The 27,033-nt window shown below is 43.9% G+C and overlaps 1 protein-coding gene across 2 annotated transcripts in view; it reads right to left on the reverse strand.

Moving 5' to 3' along the window:
- Positions 1 to 381: 381 nt before the first annotated feature.
- Positions 382 to 27,033, reverse strand: part of Ttc12 (tetratricopeptide repeat domain 12) — a 46,967-nt gene continuing 20,315 nt past the window's right edge. For both annotated transcript variants that reach the window (XM_046465433.2, XM_046465439.2), the window contains exons 8-22: positions 26,049 to 26,120; positions 21,482 to 21,542; positions 20,808 to 20,996; positions 19,630 to 19,699; positions 18,786 to 18,874; positions 16,099 to 16,267; positions 9,900 to 9,992; positions 8,539 to 8,599; positions 7,703 to 7,840; positions 7,121 to 7,219; positions 6,604 to 6,672; positions 4,523 to 4,624; positions 3,249 to 3,348; positions 2,229 to 2,454; positions 382 to 555 (exon numbers count right to left, since the gene is read on the reverse strand). In XM_046465433.2, coding sequence (XP_046321389.1) covers positions 480 to 555; positions 2,229 to 2,454; positions 3,249 to 3,348; positions 4,523 to 4,624; positions 6,604 to 6,672; positions 7,121 to 7,219; positions 7,703 to 7,840; positions 8,539 to 8,599; positions 9,900 to 9,992; positions 16,099 to 16,267; positions 18,786 to 18,874; positions 19,630 to 19,699; positions 20,808 to 20,996; positions 21,482 to 21,542; positions 26,049 to 26,120 — 1,614 coding nt within the window. In that variant the 3' untranslated portion in view covers positions 382 to 479. The remainder of the gene's footprint in view (positions 556 to 2,228; positions 2,455 to 3,248; positions 3,349 to 4,522; positions 4,625 to 6,603; positions 6,673 to 7,120; positions 7,220 to 7,702; positions 7,841 to 8,538; positions 8,600 to 9,899; positions 9,993 to 16,098; positions 16,268 to 18,785; positions 18,875 to 19,629; positions 19,700 to 20,807; positions 20,997 to 21,481; positions 21,543 to 26,048; positions 26,121 to 27,033) is intronic.

Genomic DNA, 27,033 nt, shown 5'->3' on the forward strand with positions numbered 1-27,033 from the left:
TGTGCTGGGTTTCAGAAAGCTGCCACCACTACTGCCACTTTGTCTATCTCAAGGCACTCAGAGCTGGAAAGCAGATGCCAAAATGTCACTGCCAAGAAACCTGGCATTTCTAGCATGTTGCCAGCAAAAGACGGCAAATGGGGCAGGAAGTGGTCTTAAACTGGCAGGATCTGGTTCCCATCTACAAGTGTTGTTGTAAGGGGTCTGGAAAATGTGGCTTTGTGTTGGCTGGGTTCCAGACTACACAGAATGGGAGGGAAGATTCAGAGGCGGGTACGATGGAGTTGAGCTCGCTGAAGCAGTTTCCACTACAGTCACCACCAATGCCCACTCTCTTCTTACCAGTGAAAACACACCAGACAAACACACTGAAAATAAACATTCAGTTCTAGAGTGGATATCTAAGAGAACTTTATTAGCATATCATCACCCCAGAACATATGGTGTGTGTTTACAAAATAGCACAGACACCACCTCTCTCAAGAATCCTGGATGTATTTCACTGTAGAGTTGAGAATTTCCATCCCATGAAGCTCTCTCAGTTGAGCAGTAAACCTGTTGTAATCAGAACACAAAATCCACGTCAGAAATGTCACATTTCCAAGCCATCCCTACCTCATGTGGCAGCTGGCTGGGAACATTAGCCCATCTCTCTGAGTGGAAAGAGAAGTGGCTGTGGCACTGGTGAGCTGAGCCCAAGAGATCAAAGGGAAAGCTCACAGGGAGACCACAGAATGCTGAAAACACTCTTGCTGTGAGTGGCAGGTGTGACAGGCTGATCAGATGGGACCATGTTCTCGGGGACTCCCCAGCATGTTGCCACTTTGAGCTTCTCTTAGCTAATGTGCCCTGCTTTCTGTAGAAGAAAGATTTTATCTGTTCCTTCCATTTGATCAACCAGACAGAACTTGAAAGGACCTCAGATGTTATCGAAGCCAGCCCTCTCATTCTACAGAGGCATTAGAGGTGTGTAGCTGTAAGGAGCCTACCTCCCCTCAGCCCCAAAGGCTCCCTGCTTCTATGCTAGGGGAACACCCTCCAGACAGACAGACACACACACACACACACACACACACACCCCAGGATGTTTAAGCACATCAGAACAAGAGCAGAGCAGAGCAGGAACCTCAGCAAAAAGAAGCAATGCACAGAGTTAAAGCCAAGATTTCCTGAGCTGGCTTGCTGGGTGACCTCAGACATGAGTTCTGAATATCTGCTTCTCCATTCTATTTCCTCCAGTGGAAAAATGCCACCCTTACTGGATATTCCTTTGTTTGTTTAGACCCAGGCAATCAATCAACCAACCAACCAACCAACCAACCAACCAAGTAGGAACCTGTTCCAGAAAAGTAAAGAAAAAGAAAGGAAGTTGCTAAAGTTTGGATTTTGTGTGTGTGTGTATGTGTGTGTGTGTGTGTGTGTGTGTGTGTGTGTGCTGGAGATTAAACCAGAGCCTTATGCAGGCTGGGAAAGTGCTCTACCAATTGAAGAGCATCCTTAGTCCTACAGCTTGGACCTGATATGTCCCCCAAAGGCCCATGTTCTAAGAGGCTTGGTTCCAGTCTGGTGCTACTGGAGGTGGTGGAATCTTTAGAAAGTGGAGCTAATGGAAGGAAGTTAGGTCACTATGAGGATGCCCTTGAAGGTGACATTGGGACTCCAGTCCCATCCTGTCTATCTTTGCTTCCTCGCCACCATGAGGTAAACAGTCCTTCTCTGCCAAATGTTCCCACTATGATATACTGTGCCACCATGGGCCCAAAGCCACAGGGCCAAGTGAGCAAGAACTGAAACCTCTGAAATTGTGAGCCAAACAAATCTTTACTCCTTTTAAGTTGATTTTCTCAGGTATTTTGTCACTGTGATGAAAAGCTGACTTATAGAGAGTGAGAGAGGAGGAGAGATGGTGTGAGAAAGAGAGGAAGAATGGGGGCAAGTAAAGGAGAGAAGGATGGAGAGAATGAGGGGCAAAAAGACAATGGCTATAAGTCTGTGGGACCAATGCCTCTTGAGTTGGAAGCTGAGTGTTCCCCAGTTCCTTTGAGGAAGACTTCCTGCAGGGAAGAAACTGCCAGGCCCCACAGAGGCCCAGGCAGAAGGCATGAGGGTTCCCAACAGAACTCCATATGGCATGTGGTCCCTTGCAAAACAGTGCTTGGCTTGGCCCACTCTTTCTGAAATGTCACCAGCATTTGGGATGGCCTGGCTCGGTGGTGGCCATAGTGTACCTGGGCTCAGCTGTACACAGCTTCCCCAGAGCAATGCCTGCATTCAGCTGCACCGCTGAATTCTGCGAGTCGCTACCAGCCAGCTTTAATAGGACCAGCACCAGGTCTGTCTTCAGCAGAGAAGACGCAACCTTGGGTACCTCCATGCAGTTGCCAAGGCAGAGGGCAGCATTGCCCACCAGAATCTCGTCGTCCGAGCTGAGCAGCTTCATCAGAATGCTGAACTCTACAGGGAAAGATGAGAACAAGTAACAAGGAACAAGTTCCTCTGGATCCCCTAAAAGGAGCCTGGCAATGGAACATGCGGGGGGGGGGGGAGGGGCAGGGAGGCAATGGTGGATGCTGAGCTTCCCCAGAAACCCTGGGAAGAATGGGCTCCCTCACACTCAGAAAATGTCCACTGAGTGCTACAACCTCCTCAACTCCTCCTGGTGTCCCTGTGGTATGTCAGGTGCCTAGAACAGCACCCAGCACAACACAGTTGCTGTGTGAATGAGCTGAGTATGCCAGGCAGGTATGCTTTCTCCAAAGTCCCTCCACGCCCCATAACCGTGACAGTCCCACTTGGCAGCCTGAGCGGGAGGCAATGTGCCCACCTCCTGTATCTTCCCTCTGGGTTCCCATCCCTTCATCAGTCACCTGTGGTGTTAGGCTCAGACTCTGTTACTTCCCTTCATCAATAAAGGTTGAAAATGGTTTGTTTTCATTTCCCCTCCCTCTGTGAAGGAAGAAAGCTGGTGCTGGGTCAGTTTAAGCAGACTTAGAAACCATTTCAGTTTAACTTGGGCAGAGGAGAAGGTTTCCCAGAATCCACCCTGTTACCTTGGAGTGGTCTTTCAGCTGGGCCTCCTCCCTGGGCACTCTACCTGTGCACAGCCAAGAGGCTAATGAAATTCTTTCCTATTTGGAGGTGAACTGACATCTTGTTATGCCAATATTGCAGATGGCCACAGTTCCCTCTACAGCCTCAAGGTGGAGGAACCTCTGGGATATGGGTGCCTTGATGAAATCCTCACTTACTTTTATCGAGTCTTATCACTTCTTTCCGCGCTTCGTGATAACTATTTGTGCAGATAGCCAGTGTCTTTATAGCATGATGTGATGCAGTCTGGCCTCCTGTCTAGATTTCAGGATGAAATTAAAAAGTAAAATCAATCTATGATAATTCTTGACCAGAAAGCACAGGAAGAAGTCACAGTAGAGCTAGTGGCCTCCTGAGCTTCTAAGAGAAATTCCACTGAGAATACATGTGCTTCTTGGTGAGCGGGGAGAGACTGTCACTCACATACCCTTCTAATAGCCCATACTTCAGGCAAGAACGTAGGCCTGTCACGTATACCTGACAGCTCTAGAAGGCTTTGAGCAAGTGGCTGAGAGGAGAATGATACAGTTGATAGGCAGATCTACCAAGAAGGAGAGGTAAAGGCCCTCCTGTGTCCTTTCACCTTTTGAGAATGAAGCTGACATTCGTTGTAGAGAACATCATGAACTTGGATCATCGTAAGAGGTGACAAATATCAAATCATAACCCTTAAAACTACCTAAGGCAGGGTTTTTAAAATGCATGTGTGCACGTACAATTTGCTGTGTGAACTTGGGATCTGCAGCCTCTGCCGGGCTACAGAGGTTGTTTAGAGGGAATGACATCATCGTCCAAGGGGCAGCCACAACTGAGACCCACCATCCTGCCCTCTCCATACCTCCTGCCCCCTCAGCCTGGAGTTTAGTGTTGCTGTGCTAACGTGCCTGGGCCTCACTGGACACGTGCAGGTGGGATCCAGACACAGCAGCCTAATAATGCACTTTGCCCTTTCAGGTGAACCAGTTGCTTGTTTGGCTCCACTGCACTCATTTCAGAGGGAAATTCCCACATCCTCTGGTCACATGGTGACTCTACAGCCTCCATGTCTCATAAATGGAGTTACATCCAGCAATCTCCAGATAACTATTTAAAGCATCATGAGCCCATGAATAAAATAATTGGCCTGAAAACCTTACAAAAAGCCATTCAAGTTGTCTCATTAAAGGACAGAGGCCACACAATTTGAAGTTAGGCTTGAAGGGTAAGCAGTTTTTTTCTGGATGCCTCTGAAGAGCAATTTACTTATTCTTTTGCTGATGTTCAGAGCATTGTCTGGGTGGACAAGCTGAAGAGAATCCCCATTCTGGAAGTTTAAAATCTAGCAGGGATGGCACAGGGGCACATTACTGAACAAAGCCCACCTTCATTCTGCTCCCTGAGTAAAATAACACGCCTGGAAATCTTAGAGGTTGTGACCGTGAGGCCATTTTACCTTCAGGAATTTAATCATTTTCTTCACCACTCCTGTTCTCACAGCCTCCTCGATGATGTTCAGAGAGGAAGAAAGGGTCCGGCTTAGAACACCAGCAGCTCTCTGTGTGAAACAGAAAGAGAATGATTAAATGTCTGTTTCAGAAATGCTGACGACCTTTAAAAGTTAACAAGAAGTTTGGCAAGGCAAAAGCAATCATTAGTATCAGAAGCAGAACACGCACCTGGAGTTTTAAACAATGTAATGGCCAAGTCACGCGTGGCAAGCATGGTTATTGTTAATGAAGCTGCGAGGTAGGCAGTTCAAACACTGCCCCCTGGACCACAGAGGCCCCGCTGACTTCAGCTTTACCCAGGATGGACCAGCTCAACTCTGAGAAGGAAAGCCCTCCCTGGTCCCTCCCAGAGCTCCACACCAGCAGGGCCCTCATTAGGAGAGGTTCTGCTTTCTGGATCGATCCTCTCTTTTGAGTTTTCATTTATCCTTATCTTTCTGAATCTTTGTCTTTTTGTCCTACTTTCTGGGAGATTTAATTTACTTCATTTCCCAGCTCGCGTGGCTTTTTAAAAATAATATCAAGTAGTTATTGTCTTATGGGTATAACCACCTTAAATCTTTCTCAGGATGAAACTGATAGTCACTGCTATTTTCTTCTATTTCCTATATATCTTTCTTTCTCTGGGGTCATTTTTTTCTGTTTATCTTTGTTTTTCTATTTGTGTGTGCTTTTCCTAAAATGTCTGATGACCTTAGATGCCCAATCACATTTATGAAAAAAAGCAATAAAGGTGTGTGTGGGCGTGCTGTGTTCATGAGAAGTTTGTTGACAGGAAGGCAGAGACAGGGCACCCTTCAATACTACAAAGACCTCAGTTTTCACTGGACTTCCAATTTATTAGAGAAAAAAGTACAAGACTTAAGTTCTAAGGCTTAAAACAGTGGACAATATGCACTATCCAAGGACCAGATTCCCAGGATGAAGCTGCTGCCCTGAGCAGCAAGCTGGGAAGCACCCAACTGGGACATGCATGAATTATAGGAAAATCTGACCCAAGAGCTTCCCTGAGGACACAGACCCAGTTTTAGGTCTGAATCACACAGAAAAGCCCCAGGCACTTGAGAATAGTGGTACTGACCACTTTGAGGCGGGTCATGGGCCTCTTCTGAGGCCCCTCTTATAAAATGTATGTCCCTCTTATAAAAATGCACATACACTTGGAATCTACACAATTTCCCAGGGTCCAGGGAACCTGAAGACCCACCACACTTTCATGGAGTTCAGGTTGCTGCGAGTACTTGCCCTAAACAAAGTAGGTTGGATCTTTGTAGGAGAACCATTTTTAAACCCTGGAGCCATTCACCAGCCTACAATCCTTGAAGGGCTAGTTTCCCAGACTTGCCTTGAGTATGAACCTGACTTTTGCTCTAAGTTTTAGGTCCTGCCCTAACAGGTAGGAAAACAGGGCTGAATCTTTCTAACGTAAGAGAAGAACATGCTCTAGGATGATGGCGAGTACCTCTTAAATCACCTCTTAATATTCTTCTCCTGATGCCCTGTGCTAACATAAGCCTTCTCCATCTTGGCCAAATGGCAGGACACAGAAAGCCTTTCTAGCATGTGTTCCCAAAGGGTCCAAACCATTAAGCATAAACAAACTCTAAGATCTGTGGCTTCAAACATGTTTTTCTCAATGATGGAAGAAAGGGATTGTAAATAAAATCCTTTGGGCCTGTCTGGTCTGCACATGATCTCTTGAAATATGATAAACAGGGTAAGATTATATATATTATCTGGTTAGATTCCAGAATATACAGAAAATGTATTCTTATTTTTGGTTCATGGACTACAGGGGGTCTACAGATGCACTCTGAAAGCAGGTCACCAAATATCCCAAACTGTAGGCAAAATTCAGCATTTGTGTGTTTGTGGGTATCATTCAGAGGTGCACATCTACTCCATACCTCAGAGAGGAACCAAATTCTCAAAGGTGGTGACGGCAAGAAGGTTGAGATGCACTGACAGCAAAGTAGAACAAGAACAAGAGCAAGGAAGCCGCTTCTGGACTCCCTGGAGAACTTACTGTTAGGATTCCTCCATCCTGGCAATTCAGTAGAGTCAGGCACCTTCTGCTCACCTCCATAGCCCAAACCTACAAGCACGGTGAGAGGGGAGAAGGAGAGTTGAACACCCTGATCATTGGAATCCTCTGTAGAGTTGCTTCTGAGCAATCAAACAGAAATGACTCCCTTCTCCCCGCCACCACATGCTGTGCAGATGTCCCCCATAATGTCTTTCATTGCTCTTCTTCCTTCCTTAACTCTGGGCAATGATTTGACAACAGGGGCCATACTTTATTTGAATTTGTATTCTTCTCTGCACCCTGGGCACACAAGAAGCTTTCTGAATGAACGTGTAACTGAGCAACTTATCTTGCCCTCAGCAGAGGAGCGTGACAGCTTCCCTCCAGCCCTCCACATTCCCACTACTAGCATTCAAGTCTGTATGCCTTGGTTGTCTTTGAAAATGTGAATGGTTCTATGCAACAGGATGAGTTTAGGCTGTTCCAGGGCCCAGGGAGGGAGATAAGAAGGCCATACCTCTGAGACAAATGGGACCTGAAGACACAGGTTCATGATGAGTCCCAAGAGTGTGTATGTGATCTCTCTGAATAGGTCCAGGTCCTCCTCACACCTGGCCTTGGAAACAAAACAAGGTAAACAATGACCTTGCTGCTTGACAGCTTTTCATGGTCATCTCTTCCCTTAGACAGAGTCTCAAAGATACTTGAAATTGTCAATGTCATGAATTTAAGTGATGGTGGAAGCCCAGAGACCAGTTCTGTGAGTTCACATTAATCCAGGAGCTGTGGAAGGTGTCTCTGGTCCTCTGTCAAGGCTCTCTGGCTGGGCCTGTCCCTAGGTTTAAAATGAAGAGTGACTGCTGAAATGAATGATCAAGTCGGTTCTACCAGGAAATCCTATAAATATTGACAGGGTGGCTGAGACTTGATCTGGAGAGGCCTTTAAGTCTAGCAGTCCATAAAATCTATGGTTACAGAGGGACTAATAACTAGTGGCTCCTACACCTTGAGAAACAGAATTTTTGAAAGATAATTAAAAAGGAGATAATGCTCATCTAAAAAGATAAACTTCCAGCTTTGAATAGAAAAGCCAAAATACCAGGAATCCCAAGCAGGCATCCCCAAAGTCTTCACAGGCTGCCATGTGCTTCCGGGTGGCAGGCTCAGCACTGAGGTTCCCCATGATGGCAATGCATTGGCAGAGAGCTGAGGCATTAGTTACCTTGGGATCCCTCTTCTAAAGTAAAGCAAGAGAAAGCGAGGCCTCAGAGAGCAGGCAAATGTCTGCTAGGAGCAGCCCTCACTCAGCAAAAGGCTGGGACTCAGAGCTTAATGCCACACGGGGACATCAATTGGGGTCACCCTGGCAACACAGTGAAGCCTAGGAGGGCTTTGTCCCTCCCATGAACCAGCTGGGAGGACCTGGGCAAATCCCTCCGCTTCTCCATTCCCACAGCTGAAAAACTCTGGGGTAGGATTACACCCCTGGAGGACCCTGAAGCTTCATGACTATCTGGGTACAACTTGCTCTCCATGGTGGACCCTTACTGTCCTCTGCCTGATCAGCTCCAACTGTTACCTTGTCCTCCTGAAAGAGATGATTTCCTTTCAGGGGACAGGTGCAGGTTTTCCTGAAGATAAGACTTTATGCCAGGAGGGGACTGATGAAGACTGACACCCCCCACCACCATTGTTACCTAAGCTGCAGTCCACTTGCAGTTTTTTCTCCTCTGTGACCGACCCTGATCACATGCCACCTCTACCTGTCCAGTCTGAAGTTGTTTTAATAACTGACACTTCTGTATAAATTGCAGCTGGGAATAATGTTTAATCAATCTGAGAGACAGAGTGGTTCCAGGGTACAAACTGTGTTTAAACAGCTCTGTTCAACTCCTGGGTGCCTGCCATGGAGGCTAGAAATGAGGGTTTGCTCACCAGAACACCTATGAGTGCCGGAAGAGCACCTGGAAGGTTGGCCTGGAACCGGACTTGGAATCTGTTGAGAGAATAGCAGCCAGCATTACTTCTACATGGCACAAGCTATAAAATACAACATTTTGGGTTATCCACTGGGCTCCTGTGATTTATAGCATGCATGAAGAATTCACTCTGAGCCTTGGCCCCCAAAAAGGTCATTGAGTATGAAATATGGCTTTAGTTTTTCTAAGTCTAGAGAATTGTCTTTGACGTCAAACACCAGACTTCAGATGGCAGATCTTCTGAGTAGAATTCCCGGGCCTCTGGCGAGTTGACTCTGCACCCTGAGTCTATAGGTCATATGTGTGCTGTGCAGATGGGAAATACAATGTAAGCACATTGACTTGTCACAGCCACCGGGAGGGGCCCAGATGCATACATGTGTCTATGTGCTAGAGCACACCACACTCCAGGCTTGGGCCAGATGCCTGGCTTGTCTATAAGCACCAGCAGTTCTCAATCACATGACCATTTCTAGGCAAGATCAGTGATTTTTTAAAAAAAAATCTTAAGAATGAGAAAAATAAGATTTTTACTATTATTCACTCCAAGTGCTAATCAAAAGAAAAATACAAAAAACAGGCAGAAGGAAGAGTTTACTCATAACATCACTGGCAACCCAAGGGGAGGCTGCACCTTACACTCATTCTTGCCTGCTTGCTCATTCATGTTCATTCCATACAGATGTGCTGGGCAGTTACTGTGCACCAGGCACTAAGGGGAAGAAGCTTCCCTGACACTTTGCAGGTGCACTTACTGTGACAGGCACTGTTCTAAGCAGCCACCCTCCTATATCTGTGAGAGATTGGTACCAGGACCCACGTGTATATCAAAATTCAAAGATGCTCAAGTCCCTTATATAAAATGTAGCATATAACCTACACATATTCTCTTGTATTCCTCAAATCATCTTTAGCTTACAGCACCTCATACAATGTGAATGCTGTATAAATAGTTGTTATACTCTATTGTTTAGGGAATGACAAGAAGAAAATATGTATATGTTCAGTACAGACACATGTTTTCCAACATTTCTGATCTCTGGTTCATTGAATCTACAGATGTAGAACTCACAGGTATCAAGGGCCAACTGCATGTTACTTACTGCACCCAAACCCACTGAATACTGACCTTCCCTGAAGAGAGACTGAGATGGGAGTGAAAAACCACAGCCTCTGGAAGGCACTGGCCCTCCTATTCAGCAAACCTTGTGATGCTCGGTCAGACATGGCTAGCCTATCTGTATACTGCACATGGCAAGAAAATGACAGTTCAACACAGGCAGAAGAATTATCAGTTTCTGGAACTAAAAAAGTTACCTTTCATCCAGAGCCAAGTCTGTGAGCAGTCCCATGGCAGTGTAGGCCTTCTTATCTAAGAAATCAAGAAATGACAGCAGGGCTTCCAATAATCTGCAAAAACCCATAAAAAGCCTCAGAGGGGGCTGTCCTCCAACTACCAGCCTCCCCAACAAGGTGACCGGGCAAGGAGTTCAGGAAGGAGTTGGGAGCCTGGTGAGAGAAGCTGAAAGGGTGGCCTAGCCATGCCTCGCCAGGACGCCCAGCTCCAGACCTGCCTCAGAGAGACAGACACTGTCCTTCCATGGCTCTACCACTTAAAATGAATTCCCTGGGGTTGAATAGTGTTACCTAAAGTTTACAGATCACCAGACACCAGCTTGGGAAGGAGTCTCTGGGGCTCTGCTCTGTGATTCTGGCTCAGTCAAGTTCATTAACTTAGATGACATCTAAATGGCACGCTTACTAATATGCTGATGACTAACGTGGGAGGCCCCCTAATAAGGCAGATGATGGAATAAGGATTTAACAAGATCTTGACAGGCTGCTGAACACATCAGATAAAATTTGATAGGATTAAGCTCAGACTCCTCTACTGAGAGCTGGAGATTCTGTGTAGTAACAGCATTGGGAGACCTGCATTATAACTGGTTCACACAGAAAAGGGCTAAGGGATTTTAGTCTACTACAAACACAGTCTGGCCAAGCAGTCTGGAGCAGCTGCCAAAAATGCTACTGAATTCTCACACTGTCCAAATGGATGTACTGGCACCAGAATAATGGTGCAAACCTGTACTGGGCATCTACACTGTGCTTAGTACTGTGCTCAGCACTGACCTCCGGTTCCCCACAGTGAAACACATGCAAATAAATAAGGAAGAGAAGTTGTGTGTTAGATGGTGTGTTAGAAACAGACACATGTTGAAGACTCAAGAGTCTACCTGGCAGGAGGCGTGGATGATGGCAATGAGGAGGGCCTCAACAGCAGATGACATTTCAGTGTCTCTTGAGAGAGTAGCATTACCTATTCATTCCTTAATCCATTCAGTCAACAACACTGAATGAGCACTGACCATATCAGGCAATGTGGCAGGTTCTGGGGCCATAACAATAAAACAAGACTGTGACCTGGCTCAGCCCTAGACAGTGTCCAGGGAGCTTGCAGGCCAGCACTGGGCATATGGGGACAAGAAAACAGCATGTCAGGCAAAGTACCCTGAGGCAAGTTTGGGTACTAGTAGAAGCTTCTTATAATTAGTGCTTAGAGTAGGAGGGGAAGACAGGGACAGTGAGGCAAGAGAGCTAGACAGACCCAGATCATGGCGGCCCTCTGTGGTCTGCTGGAAAGTTTTCACAACTCTAGAGGCCTGTGTTCTCCAAAGTAGAGTTGGAAGACATGCTTAGTGTGGTCACAGAGGAGTAGCAAGGATTCCCAGGCCACTCTCAGCCTCTGTGTGGGAGAAGACTCCAGGATGCTGCATTTTTAATCAAGTACTCAGGTGACTCACAATCACTGTATCTTGGGAGTTGAAGAAACAGTCATATAGGCAACAGAGAGTCATTTTGCAGCATTTTAAGTAGGAAAATAACAGGACAGATGTGTGTTTTTTTTGTTGTTGTTGTTTTGTTTTTGGTAACGGGAATGGAACCCAGGGGGAACTTAACCACTAAGCCATATCACTATCCCTTTTTGTATTTTATTTAGAGACAGGGTCTCACTGAGTTGCTTAGGGACTTGCTGAATTGCTGAGGTTGGCTTTGAACTCGCAATCCTCCTGCCTCAGCCTCCTGCTGGGATTATCGGTGTACACCACCCACTCAGCCTGATGTGTATGTTTTTTAAAATAATCCTTTTGTTGACAGGGCAGAAGCCAGATTAGAGCATGTGGGATGGGAAGCAGGGAATCTAACCAGGGAAAACTGATTGTCCAGATAATAAAAGTGAAGAGACCAACTGTCGCAGCTACAGGGGAAGCGGTACCATCAAAAAGGAGGTACTTGTAAAGACTGAGAAGGAATGACTAAGAGATGGAGGAGAAATAGAATGAAAACAGGAGCAAGAATGGAAACATACTGTCTTATGGATGTGGTAAAGGGGGATCCAGTCACCTCCAGGATTCTGGTTTAGGCAACTGGATGGATAGAAGGTCCTCTGCAAAGACAGGAAGTTCAGGCAGAGGTCTGGACTGAAGAACCACACTTTGATTTATTAAGTTTATGGCACTCATGGGCACTGAATTAGAGATATCCAGTGGTAGAAGGGTGTTGTTATCCAGTACTTGAGAGAGGGACTCAGACTGTCTCTTAATCAAGGCCACAGTTGAAATGAGGACCATGGGTAGGATTCTGGAGTCTCCGACTTAGAAGGGAGAGCATAAAGGGACTGATGAAAGAAGACAAGGAGGTGAATCCAGGAGTGAGCAGGTGGGCCAGGAAGGGGGATGTCCTGACAGTAGTGGTTGTGGAGTTTCGAGAAGGGTAGGGTCAAGAGGATCCGATGGCACAGGGCAGCCAAGTGAGGGAAAGACAGGAAAGAGCCCATGAGAATGGGCAGTTGGGGATGTGGCATCTAGTCACTCACTCTTAGGGTATGAGATCTGCCTACCTAGGAGATCTTCCAGGAGAGGCATGGAAGCCAAATCACATGAGGAAGCCAGGGTGCTTAACCTATAAAAGGCTGGTGTCTTCCTACACCTAAGGCACTGGAAAGCAGAAGGATCTGAAGCCTTCTCTAGGCCTTCCGAGTCTGGACTTGGCTTCAGCCCAGAATGCTACGGGGCAGCAGTTTGTGTTCGGTGTAAGGGAATGACTTCTAGACCTAGGTTGGAAGTGGACAGGCTGCCCTGGGAGGTGAGCTCCACGTCCTCACTAGATGGGGAAAGACTTGCAGTCTGTTAGCTGTGTTAGTTCCCATCTCAATCAACTGAAAATGCTGGCTCTTCCCTGGGGATCATGCACAGGTGTGCTGGGATGCCACAGAGGGACATCTAGGCTGGGCAGGTCAGGTTGGTTTGTCACCAAGGTCAAGGGAATGCCAAGCTTCTGCAAATTCCTCACTTCCTCAGGAGTCTACTCCAGTGTTCCTGCTGTCAGATGATTTGTTTTAAAGTTAGGTCAGATTCCTTCTCCACCAATTTAAATCTGTTTTCTTGGTCTTAAAGATGAATGCTGATGAACCTGAACAGCAGAGAGGATGAGACAACAGTCTAAGATCATTTTGGTTTTGTCTTGGGAGATATACACAAGTTGGCGCCCTCACCATGTGACAGAGTACTCATGCTGAGTGCAGTCATTACTAGAGAAGACAATGTGTCCCCTTCTAGCTCCTCTCATCCCCTCTCGCTCAGAGGCAGATTTTCTGCTCTGTTGATAGGCAGCTGTCCCTGTGGACGCACCACACAGGTCAGAGAAAGGTCTCAAGCAACCTGTAAAGGCACTACCACCTCAGTTTAGGACCCTGAAGAGAAAAAAAAAATGATGACAGAAGTAAGCTGCATCCACGCCAAGTCCAGGCATGATGCTAAAGGCTGTTTGCTCCTAACGCCTCACAGTCCCACTCCCTGCCGCTCTGCCTGACCCAACATAGAAGCTGGGGCCATTTTCCCTACCAGGGGTGGCATGTGACAGAATTTTGTTCGAACATACATAAATAAACAGTGCTTTTCTTAATAAAAAGAATGGATCTGGCTGATCTGTTTTAGAAAAGGAAGACAGGCTACAGCAAGTGGGGAGTGCCCAGGGGGAAAGGTTAGAGCACAGAGACTTGGACTTCAACATCTTTAAGTCATATTTTAAGTCATAGGTTACTATGCTTAGTCTTTCCTTGTTTTGTGAGGAAAAAAGTAAGCAAGGCTCTATTTTGTTGAAGCTCTTTTTGGTTGAGCATTCCTTCGATGCTGCAGAAAAAAACTTTAACCAACACAGATATATCATCCCTCTTAAATGTTATTGTAAGTTTCAGTTGCAGATGAGATGCTCTGGCCCATCAGGGCTGAGTAACTTCTCTGGTCATATAATTAGAAAGAGACAAGCAGAAGATTTAAGCTCGGAACTGCTTGAGTCTAAAAACCCAGCCCTGTCTACAAAGTGACAATGACCCTTGGCCAGTTCTCATCAGTGAACATTGACTCCCTCAGTCTCACGTATGAGGGGAAGCATTTTGGGAGGAATGTAATTATGTGTGCCTCGGTGAGAGTCGTGGGACTGTGTGCTGCCCTGTCCTGCTTCTGCCCACTTAATTTCATGGTGGAGAATCCATTGTATCTCCTTCTGGTTTAATTGAAGATGGACATTAGCAAGACTAGTGGGCAAAAAAGTAATAAGCTGAGCTTTCTCAGTCTAAAGAGTGTGGGCAGAACTGCATGAGGTGATTGTAAATGCCACTCTCCAAGACACTGGAAAAATGCAAATTGAGACTCAAGCAATTCAAAGATAGCTTGAGGGAGAAACATTTATGATAACTATAGCTATATTTACTCAAAGAGACAAAAACCAAATGGAAAAAAAAAAAAAAAACACGATGAGGGTACCAAGAAAATAACCGCAGATTCATTTGAAAAATAAAATGTGCTTTTGGAGAATTTAATTCCACTGACAGTCCACCCACCAGATGGACTGAGCTTTTAGGGGCCACCAAAGACATGCTGGGGGGCACTGTGGCAGCAACTAGATGATGATGGGGAGACAGAGAGGGCCACAGCTGGGGTTTACTGACCACCCTGTCCTTAGCACACAATGAACCTCCTCAGGATGGGACAGGTGCCAACAGGGCTGCAGATTTGGCTCCTTTTTTCTTCCAATTGGGACCAAAGGGCAGAAACCAGGTGCCAAGGAACAACATGTGGAAGAGAGGAGGGTAAGTTTCCCTTGGCACTTGCTGTAGCTTTTCCTGCTCCATCTGTGAAATGGATTAATAACACTGTTGCCTGCATCTCAGGACAGGAGAGATAAAAAGAAATACTAGTGAGAAAACTGGAAGGCTAACTACTAGTTTTAGGTTATATCTGAAATGCTTACAGAGCAGGCTGTAGTCATTGCTACTCTTTCCCTTAGGCTGAGCCACATGATATGGCTGACATGCATCCTTTCTGATATAAAAAAATGGCAATTTCCTATGTTTGAATCAACAACCTAAAGATAAATAAACTGAAAATTAATAAAAAATAAATACTCTAATAAAATAAACAAAATGATTAAAGAAAACTGAAAAGTACTGAGCACAGTCACTGTGGTTCAGGTAATTTTTTAGGGAAGTCTTGGAAAAGAGGGACATTCTATTCTTATGTGATTCAACCTTAAAAGCTTTTCTTGGAAAAGCATTTGTTTTATTAATTTATACTCTACCTTCTTTTCAGAAAGGGGTACAAAATGAGGTGGCATTGCTTCAAACAGGAAAGAAAGAGAAAAGGTAAGGGCAAGAACAGGATAGGGCCAGGCCTGAGGTTAAAAGAGCAGAACCAAGTGACCCTTTTCAAAGCAGAGCTCCAGATTTGGCTTTAGAAGTGCCACCACTGACATCATCTACAATATCTGTGAGATGGAGACACTTCAGTTGTGTGGGGACAGTGAACTGTTATGGTTTAGATAAGAAGTGTCTCCAGAAGCTCATGTATATGACAATGCAGGAAAGTTTAAAGGTGGAATGATTGGGTTACAGAGCCTTAATCTAATCAGTATATTAATTCCCCAATAGGAATTAACTGAGTGGTAACTGTAGGCAGGTAGGGTGTGGCTAGAGGAGGTGGGTCACTGGGGGTGTGCCCTGGGGGGTTTACATTTAGCTTGTCCATGGTAAGGGGAGCAGTCTCTCTCTGCTTCCTGGTGGCTCTATCCTGGGTTGCCTTCCTTCTTTACACTCTTCCATCATGATGTTCTGCCTCACCTTGGATGCAGAGCTAAGGAGCCGGCCATCTATGGACTAAGACTTCTGTGACTATGAGCACCAAATACTTTACATCCTCTAATTGTTCTCGTTGGGTCTTTTGGTCTCAGGGGTGAAAGAGCTGACTAAAACAGTACTGAATTCAGACAGGAACTTATCCCAGAGCTGTTTGGGACACAGCATTACTTTCAAAGGCTCTTTCTGCTACTGACCCTTCAGGAAGCCTGACAGCAGTCCATACACAACAGCAGCGTAAGGAGCTGAGGCAGGCCCCTCTCCATTTGTCTAGTGAGTGGTGACCTGAGATGCCACCATCAAGACCCCTTAGCAGAGTCTTACCGGGTCAGGTCAAGGTGGCTGATGACCAGGCTCCGTCCATTGTCTGTCTGGGCAAGCTGTACCAGTAGTGCCAGGCTCTCCTGTTGGATGGCAAGGACTCTGGATGCCAAGAGGGAGGGCACCAGCCTGGCCCAATCTGGGTGCATCATAAGCAGACGCTGGTTTTCATCTGCAAAACATAGGGGTTATCTGCTTGGTTCATGCCATGATGGCAGGTAAGCCTGTTTTATCTCCTACCCTCCCAATGGGAAATCAATTCTTATCTATTCATTTGAGAGGCAGGATAATGATGTGTCAGAACAAGCCTCAAGAGCCAGACTGCTGGGTCTGAACGAACAGGGAGCAACCTTAGCCAACTGTCAACTCCTATGTCCCTCAGTTTCCTTATTGATAAGATGAGGGCAATGACTTGCCTCCTAGAGCTGTTAGTAGGATTTAATGAGTCAATATCTGATCAGGCCAGAATGGCACACACTCAATGGCTACCATTATTGTCAAAAGGTTCCTTGGTATATAGTATCTGGAAATGGGAGGCACAGGTAAGACACATGCTTAACTGTGGAATATCATTAGATCATCAATCTTCATATAACAGCCAGAGTAAACATTTGAGTTCTCTCTCAGAAACTGGAATGTCACATAAGTTAATTAATAAAGCATGCCCTCCTCCTAGACTATGAGCTATTTCAGAGTAGTGGCATAGATTTAGCTCCTTACGCTTGACCAGGTATTTGAATTTGTCTGAGTACAGAGAGGAACAGACAGGAGTATGAGACTGAGGTACAAAACAGGGCACAGCAAATTGGATCTCAGCAGGATGAGACCCATTGCTATGCCTCATTAACCTGGGCTCTCCTCCCTACCGTGTTAACTGCCCATTTATACGTGGCACACAGCATTCAAGAAGAGGACACACCAGGGCTCTTCAGGGTCTAAAAGAGCCAGATGCAGAAGCATAGGATCTGACTTTCAGCCTACCCATCAAGCTACCATGTTTTCGTTCAAACATTAAATTTTAATCCTACAGTTCACCTGTCTATGTAAAATAGGATCTACTGATCTTCAAAATGGAAAGATTCTATTGGTTTGTTTAGTTTACAATTTTTTTTTTCTTATACTGGAAAAGTAGCTTGTTGTAAGTCATTTAAAGAACACAGAAGTAGTATAAAGCTGAAAATGAAAGTCCCTTTCCTCAGTGCCCCCTTCAGGTAAGCCTATTTTATAAGGAGCTATTATTCACTCTCACAAGAATAATGTTAAAAATATTACTCATTGGGGCTGGGGTTATGGCTCAGCGGTAGAGCCCTCACCTCGCAAGTGCAAGGTCCTGGGTTCGATCCTCAGCACCACATATAAATAAATAGTTATTGTGTTCAATTACAACTACAAAAATAAATATTTTTAAAAAATACTACGCATCCTATCTGTAGTTGGCTTCTCTTCCCCACTCAACAATATGTCACCAACATATTTTCATGTTCTCATTTTTAAGTGTTTCATTTCCCATTTTAAAAATTTCTCTGTATTTATTGGGTTAGATTTATCAATATTTCATGGATCTGAGATACTTACATGTTCATCTGAGGCTGTGTCTGACAATATTTTTCAGATGTTAAAAAATGTAGCTCCAAGGTTCACAGATACCAAAGTAAAAGTGTTGCTATTTCAGATTCACACAGAGAATACACCAGCACCAAGCCCTGCCTTGCTCACACCCCTGCAGGTGCCTTTGCAAACACACAACCCTAAGCCAAGTGGGGTCTTAACGCAGAAGAGCAAGGCACCTAGATGATTCCTCTGGGTAGAAAGTGTTTTAGGAACTAGTTTCCCTGATTGTCTAGTTTACTAGAATTTTTTTTCTTAAGTTCTTGTGAAGAGTCCACTCTATTAACTCAAGGAGGAAATATATTATCCCACAGTCAGCATTTATAGGATATTCTGCACTCATAAGATCTATTAATGGCTCACCAAATAGCACTGAGAAAAGGAGATGCAACTATCATTATCCCCATTTTTACTGTTTCATGTCCAAGGTCATACCTTCTTCCATGAAACACTTCTTAAAAATGAGGGAAATATTTAAAACCTTTATTGACATTGAAGTTAGAAAGGTAATTAAGAAAGATTATATATGAACTTAATGAACTCCAGAAGATACTAGCATGAAGAAAGGTAAGAGCTGACTTGGAAAGTAAAATGTCCACACCATTTTATTGTCTCAGTATTCAACACTATCAGTGTGTGCAGATGCTGGCCGGTCCACATGGTACATCTCAAGATACTGAAAGTGGTACGATGGCAGCAAAATGAAATAACATTTTTAGGCAGACAAGAAAGGAAACACTGTCCATCCCATGGACAGCACATGAGAAGTAGTCATGGCTTGCAAAGAGGGGAGAGGGAGCCAGGTGAGGTGACCACTCCTTATGCAGACAGTGACCTGGCCCACCATCCTTTGCGCAGCTCTCCCAAGGTTGGGAGGAGTGTGCAGGCAGGATGCTACAGACAAAGCTGCAAAGCAGACCCTGCTTCTGATCCACATGATTTTGTGGGGAGGGGTGTGTGTGAAGGTCTACACCAATTCTCTTAGGCCTGGCCTTCTGGAGCTGGGGGACAATCCTGCCAAACCTGCAACTTGCACATCACCAGCGGTGAGCCGGTGATTAGCGATGGTGATCTGGGCTTACCATTCTCACTGCACACTGCTTGCCAGAGCTTCAGAACAGACACACAGATCGTCTCTTCAACCACATCTTTCCCTGTCATGGAAAAGCACCTACAATGGACAGAGAGAGCAACACAGAATTTAGAAATCAGTCCTGATTTTCTTTTCACTTGATTTTATTTCATTCCCAGATTTGCCAAATGCAAATTTAGAAAATTTGTAAAATCCAGTGCCACAAGTCACCAGGATCAAGGACTGGCCATCAATGATCCAGATCATGGACATAGGCTGAGGAGGTTAGGGTTGCCCAGGGGGTGGGTGGTAAGCCAGGGGCTGTGGGGATGTCTGAATATACTGGCACATGCTGGCAACTCAAGCCCATGTCAGGGTCCTAAGCCTCAGGAATTATACCAGAATAGCTGAAATGTTAAATGCAAATAAGTTCAGCAAATCACCCCCTACCAGTTGGTAATTTATTCTGATGAAATTCTAAATGGATGGCCAAGACCCAGCTGATTCTACTTCTTGATGTGATTAGTAAATTCTAAAAGAGGAAAAGAACAGATACCAATCTTGCAGAAAGTGGTGAGAAACCAGCAAGAATGGTCTTTTCTCTGACTTTGAAGTGCCTGGAGGAGCCCTAGCTCTTCTACTCTTCCTCCTCTCCGACTGCTAGCTGCAGCATGACTCAAGTGACCTAAGGTTCCAACCTCAAGGGTGTTAGTGTGGGAGCTCTGGGATCCTGGAGGGGCCACCACTGCTGAACGAAGGACAGGGACACAGTACCATCACTGTATGTGTAGTCATTCCCAAGAAATGGTTCTTTCCTTGCTTTGATGCTGGGTTATCTTCCCAAACATCCCTACCTTCTTATGACTTCATTGTCACTGATGATGCGGAATCCACCGTGTATTCTGAATAAAGTTCGCTCTGTGCCTGAGACAAATTCACAGGAAACCCAATCAGGCTCCTGAACTGTCCATCTGGTGTCCAGCACAGCACAGCAAGCTGATCACTAACTCCTAATATGGCAGGTCCAGGTTACCAAATCGACAGTTTGGCAGCAACAAATACCTCGACACTTCGAAAATGTAACTGTCATCAGCCACTCAGTGCTGCAGTCAGAGGGACTACCTAGAGAAGGAACTGGGGTGGCATCATGCGTAAGCAGCACAATTCACCAGGTTGCAATCCTTAGAGAGAGCCTCCGGGAGCTGCTTAACCACAGTAAAGGACTGGCACTCCCATCTGTTCTTAAATATTTATTCTGAAGTGATTTCCTGGCTCTAGAGAGGAACCTGTAATCTCCAAAAAACTGCTGGAGCGGGTATTTGAGTGCTCTGAATTGTACACAAAGGCAAGCCAGGGATGGCCATCCATTTGTGCAAGCAACATTCTGTACAAGTAACAAAAATTGTTTAAGCCCTGGCATCAATGTTTACAAGAGCTGGTAAAAGGAAGTAGCACAGCTCTCATTAGTAGAAGGAGTGCCAATGCTTCCTCTGAAACTCTCTTCACATTCTAAGCAGTCATTAAGTGTATCTGGTGCGAACGGGGCAGTTTATCCTACAAACTTCTACCTTTTCTTTCTCTACAGGGAGGAGGTTGTGTGCATAAAGAATGTCTAGGGTGGGCATAGGAATGTGTGGGGTGTGTGGAACACATGTGAGGACTAGCTGTGTGTAGAATATGTACACTGATACCAGTACTTATGGTGTGTGTACATGTGTGGAGTGTGTGTGTGTGTACGGTGTGAGAACATAATATAAATACAAATGGAATGAGTGCGTGTCAAGCATGTGTTTTATGTTTTGTTGTGTGTGGTGGTTACTGTCTGTGTGCTGAGGATATGCATGGTCTGAAGAGAGGATGGAAGAGGGGTGGGGTTTTTTTGTGCACCCCCTTTAGTACATACATTAGAGTACATCTTCAATCAATATTTGTTTAAGGGACGGAGGGATTCTTTGCCTTATAAAGCCATACCTCCAAAACCTATCCCTTCACACTGACAGTACGCATGAGAAAGAACACATCTCTGGCTTACAGTCCTTCATCATTTCCGTCAGGATCTCCATCCCCCCTGCATAGAACAAGGGCATCTGGTCAGGTTTGGAAAGGGATTCCAGGAGTTTTTTGGTTGTCACAGCTGTGTCCTTTCCTGAATCCAGTAATTCATGGGCTTCCTGCTCTTGAAGGTCTGCCTTCTCCTGAAGATGTACTTGGTTCAGGTGCTCTAGCAAAACAAGCAGGAGAAACCCAAACTCAAACAAAACCCCAACAATCAACAACACCACATAAGAAGTCACCTTTCCTTCCTCTCCCTATCTCTTCCTCCCTCCTTCCCTTTCCTTCTTTTCCTCCATCCATATGGGAGGCTGAGAAGCACAAACACATGAAAATAACTGAAACTTTTCTTCAGCAAGAGAATTTTAATAACAATGTAAAGTCTACACCAAGAATCTTAAACATTTCATCTTGGGGACTTAGAAGATTAGAAGTCTCTACAGGAGGAAAGCATAGGAAAAAAAGGAAGCAAAAATTGGGGCAAGCAAACAGAAGGAAGAGGAGCAGAGCAGACCTATTAACACAGGGCTGGAGTACAGAAAAGGCCAGGCTGTGGCCTTATGGCCAAGGGCAGGGACGGTAGGAAGGCACCCTTGGGAGGAGCACAGAGGGAAATGAGATCAGAAGGAAGGGTATCAGCAGGAGCATTCTCACCTTTCATCTGTGTCTGAAGCTTGGGGTTTATTTCTAAGATCTTCTGGTAACACTCTCTAGACTGGAAAACAGACACAAGACCTTGAAGAGTGGTTAGCGGGTAGCTGTGATTATAAGGATACAGGGCATTACAGGGCTTGGCTTCTTCATTATTTCCTCCTGGCCTCCTCCTGCTCCCAATGCAGGAAGCAGGCATGAAAAACACAGTGTGCACTTGACGTGTTGTTTAGGCTTCTCTGGATCTGTATGGTACCAGGTATTATTTCAAAATTCATTTAAAAAAGTTGTGTTGTCAGATATAGACGGTGATGAAAAATATCCAGTCTTATACTTTTGTGGATAATGTCTGTCTGGGACAGGAATAATCATAAGGTAAATGTAAAACTTAGATATGATATTTGCTCTGAGAAAAAAATAGGAGTCTACCCGACAGATATGCCCATGGGGAGTTAGCAAATAAATAAAGCTGGAGACAGTGTTGACAGACTCAGGAATAGGAAAAGAGGGCTGCTCGTGAAACATACAGACTGCTCAGAGAGCTGGACAGGGGCCCACTCACTGGCTGCAGCTAACTCAGCCAGAAACCAGGGAGGGGCTCCCATTGAGAAAACTGTTGGATAAGAAATTTCTGGAACAAGAAAGATTCCACATCATGGGGATTTCTGGGCTAAGGCAATATGATCTATAGGGATGTAAGAAATGCCCAGAGGATAATCCAACCAGTTACCAAGAGAAAAATACTGAGGAAAAAAACCAGTTCTGAGATATCTTGAAGGTTCAAGGTTTATCTAGAAGACTAAGATAACTGAATTAGAGAAAACACATCAACATTAAAATAACATAGTAGTGTCACCGGATAAAAGCATATACATTGAATCCAACGTCTCTTCAACCCCAGATTCAATCTGTCAGCAATTTTTGTTGGCTTTGCCATCAGTATGTATCCATAATCCAATCATTTCTTACCACCTCCATCATCACCATCTAGTTCAGGTCACCATTACCTCTTGTTTGGATGCTTATTTCCTATTATATAGACTCTTTTCTACTTGGTTCTCTGTTCTTATTTTATCTTACCTCTGTTCTTATTAGCATCTTGCCATGCCAATTATTTTGGGGGGAGATGGGGGCAGGGTACTAAGAATTGAACTCAGGGGCACTAAGCCACTGAGCCACATCCCCAGCTCTATTTTGTATTTTATTTAGAGACAGGATCTCACTAAGTTGCTTAGTGCCTCATTGTTGCTGAGGCTGGCTTTGAACTCGTAACCCTCCTGACTCAGCCTCCTGAGCCACTGGGATTACAGATGTACCACATGGCACTCAGCACCATGGCAAAATTTATTCTCATAAAGAAGTCAGAGTAATCCTTCAAAATACAAGTTAGATCATGCCACTCTTTGCTGAAATGGCTTGTAGATTATTCAAAGTGCAAGGCCCTCTGCTGAAATGCCTGGAAAACTCTACAGGACCAGCTTGTGCCCTGCCCTGTGGGCTCTCTAACCTTCTCTTCCTCTCCCCCTTGTCCTCATTCTAGCCTCTACTGCCTGGAGTCCTCCTGTTTTTTGTATCCCATGGTTTGCTCACTCCACTCTCTGCCTTCCTTCAGAGAGGCCTTTCCAATCTCACATTCACTGCTTCCAGATTTATTTTTCTCAGTAGTACTCATTCCTACCTAACATTAAACCTACTACCTCTAACATGCTACACACCTCTACTTATTTGGTTTCTGTCTCCCAACTGTCCCCATGCCACAAATGTATGTTCCATGACATCGAGGACTTGTCTTGTTTGCTGCTGTGTTCTTCTTTCCTGCACTGACAGTGCCTGACACACAGGAAGCAGGCAATAAATATCTGCTGAATGAATTGATTAAACTGAATGAGTAAATAAACTTTGGTGGAGAAAGACTAATAATTTCTTTATTCACATATTTTTATTCAACTTCATAGTAATAAACCCGTATTAGTTTTACGGTTCAATCCCACAAAGTAACTTTAAAAAAATGTACAATATGAAGCCATTTCCTTTAAATATATAATATCTTACAGATGGAAAGATCTCCTATATTCATGGATTAGAAAACAATATTTTTCAAATGGTAATATTCCCTGAATTAATTTACAAATTCATGTACTATCCATCAAAATTCTATGTGTTTTCTTTGTAGAAATTGACAAGATGATCCTGAAGTTCACATGAAAATTCAAGAGAACCAGAATAACTAAAACTGTCTTGAAAAAAAAAAAGAGCACAGTGGGAGGATTCATAGTTCTCAATTTCAAAACTTACTTTGAAGTTACAGAAATTAAGGCAGTGTGTGGTACTGGCACAAGCATACCCTTGTAGATAAAATTCAAAGTACAGAAAGAAACTCATCTATTTATGATTAACTGATTTAAATCATTCAAATGGGGAAAGAATGGTCTTCAATAAATGGTATTAGGAATAATCAGATATCCACATGCAAAAGAATGAAATTGAACCCATACTTCACTCCATATTAAAAAAAATGGATCAGAGCCATCAAACTCTTAGAAAACAGGTGTAAATTCTCATTACCTTGGATTAGACATGACACCAAAAGCACAAGCAACCAAAGAAAAAATAGGTAATTAAGACTTCATCCAAATTAATTTTTTTTTTGCTATAAAGAACACCATCAAGAAGGTAAAAGGCAATACATAGAATGGAAGAAAACATCTATAAATCAATATATCTGATAAGCAATGTGTATTCAGAATATATGAAGAATTCTTACAAACTCATTGATAAAAAGGTAAAAACTACTTTTAAAATGGGCAAAGGATCTGAAAAGAACATTTTTCAAAAAAAAAAAAAAAAAGATAAACAAATGGCCAATACATGAAAAGATCTCAACATTATTAGTCATTTGGGAAATGCAAATTAACACCATGATGAAATCACTTCACACCCACTAGAATAGATATAATAGAGAAGAAAGACAATAACAAGTACCAAAGAGGATGTGAAGTGATTGGGACACTCATACAAGGCAGGTAGGAATGCAGCATGCTGTAGCCACTTTGGAAGACAGTTTGGCAGTTTTCCAAAAAGTTAACCCAGCAACTCTACCCATAGATACATATACCTAAAAGGATCGTAAACATGAAAATCTTGTACATGAATGTTCACAGCCGCATTATTCAAAGTACTCCGAAAAATGGAAAACACCCAAACATTCATCAAAATGGATAAATAAAATATGGTATATGTTTTGGTCAGCTTTCTCGCTGCTGTGACTAAAGGATCGACCAGAACAACTATAGAGGAGGAAAAGTTTATTTGAGGGCTCATGGTTTCAGAGTCTTAGTCCACAGAGGGTGAGCTCCATTCCTCAGGGCTCAAGGTAAGGCTGAACTTTATGATGGGAGAGTGTGGCAGAGGGAAGCAGCTCACTTCAGGAAGCAGAGAAACTCCAGCTCCAGATACAAAATATATACCCCACAGCCATGCCTCCAATTAACCACTTCCTCCAGCCACACCCCACCTGCCTCTAGTTACCACTCAGTTAATCCCACAGGGATTAATTCACTGTTGGGTTAAGACTCTCCAAATCTAATCATTTCTCCTCTGAACCTTCTCACATTGTTTCACACAGAGCTTTTGGGAGATGCCTCACATCCTAACCATAATAATATACCCATATAATGGAGCGTTACTGGGCAATAAAAAGGAACTGAGGCAGGAGGATTGCAAATACAAAGCCAGCCTCAGCAAATGAGTGGAGCTCTAAGTAACCTAGCAAGACCCTGTCTCAAAATGTATATATATATTTTTTGAGATATATATATATATATATATTTAAAGGGCTGGGGATGTGGCTCAATGGTAAAGCATAAGTGGGTTCAATCCCTGATAACCCCCCCCAAAAAAAAAGGAATGAAAAACTGATGTATACTAAACATTTATTAAATAAAAAACATCCATCACAAAAACAACATATTGTATGATTCTATTTTATATGAAATGTCTAGAACAGGCAAAAAGATTAGAAGTTGCCCAAGGTTGAGGTGGGGATGTTGAGGAGAGTAACTGCTATTGGGTACAGGTTAGAGGTGAAAAAAATGTCTGAAAATTGACTGTGGTGATGGTTGCCCAATTCTTTGAAAGTACTAAAACCCATCAATTGTATACCTTCTATAGGTAAATGGTATGGTATAAGAATTATATCTCAATAAAGCTGCTATTAAGAACATGTATCTTAGCACACATATGTGTATATAAGATAGACAGACTGGCTTTGGGGGATGAGATTAAAATAAATTTTGTTTTCTCTTTTTGCTATGTATTTTCTCCTCAGAAGTTGAATGAACACTGGTAAAAAAAAAATGTTGCCAAGGAGATTCCCACATCTGGTGGGGTTGCATTAGCTGACACCCAACATCCTCCTCACCTATAAGATCCTGAGATTTACCTTGGAAAACACTAACGGCTGGACTAATACCTAACCAACCAACGTGGAGAACCATGGTCCTTCTGTGGGACAATCCAGAGCAACATTCTTGTGATGAAACATGCCACTTACATTCCTCTCAGAACTTACCGCACTATAGTTCTTCAGGGCCAGGTGAGCTTTTCCCATGTGAAAATATGCCTTTGTGCATTTTTCATCACACTGCATAAAAGAGAATGACTGATCAGATATTTCAAAAGATTTAAAATCATTAGCCACTTCCCTCCCTGCCAAGCTAATAGAGTGAGGCAGAGCTTGGTTCTCAGGACAGCTATCCGAGTTGACATTAAAACTTTTCTAGGCATCTGATGCCTGCAAGGAGCCTGGGTGCACAAGTAAGCTCTCTATCAAATTAATGATACCTGCCAGTTTTCATTTCCATTTAATGAGTCCTACTCATGAAACAAACCAGAAAGTCTTAGCTTAGAAGAGCTCTTGACACTAAGTAAACATTAGAATTCCTAATCAGGCTGCACCCCACGCCAATTAGATTATTCTCTGGGATGGAGCCCAGACATAAATAATTTTTTAAGTTCTTTAGGTAATGTAACTGTGCAATCAAACTTGAGAACTACTAGTTTATTAGAATAGAGAGAATTGATTTTTGGAAAACAACTGGGGTTATCAGTAGATCTTAGTGGCCCCGGGAAGGAACTATCCCCAGATAAATTGGGAACCCACCTTCATATCATTTCAGATCCAAAGGGCTGCCCTATTAAAGAGGTAGGATTGAAATTTATGGCTAAGAATATGTCATTGATTGTTATAATTCTGCAAGGAATAATTTGGCACAGACATGAACTAAAATTTAAAATATCCAGTTAGTTAACCTTTATTGACCCCCATTTAGGTGCAAGGCATTGTGCCAGATCAGGTGCTCCTTAGGGTTTAGATTTAATGAGGTTCGGGGTCCACCTCAGAAGTCTAAAGTGTTCTGGGTAAATCCTTGTTCTCCCATTCACTGTAGAAGTGGGCTATTGACCAGGTCACCTGCCTTTTTGGACACTTATTTTCCACATTGGAAAGTGAAGAGAATAATAGTATCTTTCTCTTAATGCACAGGTTGTAATGAGGA

The sequence above is a fragment of the Marmota monax genome, unplaced genomic scaffold (genome assembly GCF_021218885.2).
Source record: "Marmota monax isolate L192 unplaced genomic scaffold, Marmota_monax_Labrador192_F-V1.1 WCK01_AAM20220418_F8-fsc00045, whole genome shotgun sequence".
Taxonomy (NCBI): domain Eukaryota; kingdom Metazoa; phylum Chordata; class Mammalia; order Rodentia; family Sciuridae; genus Marmota; species Marmota monax.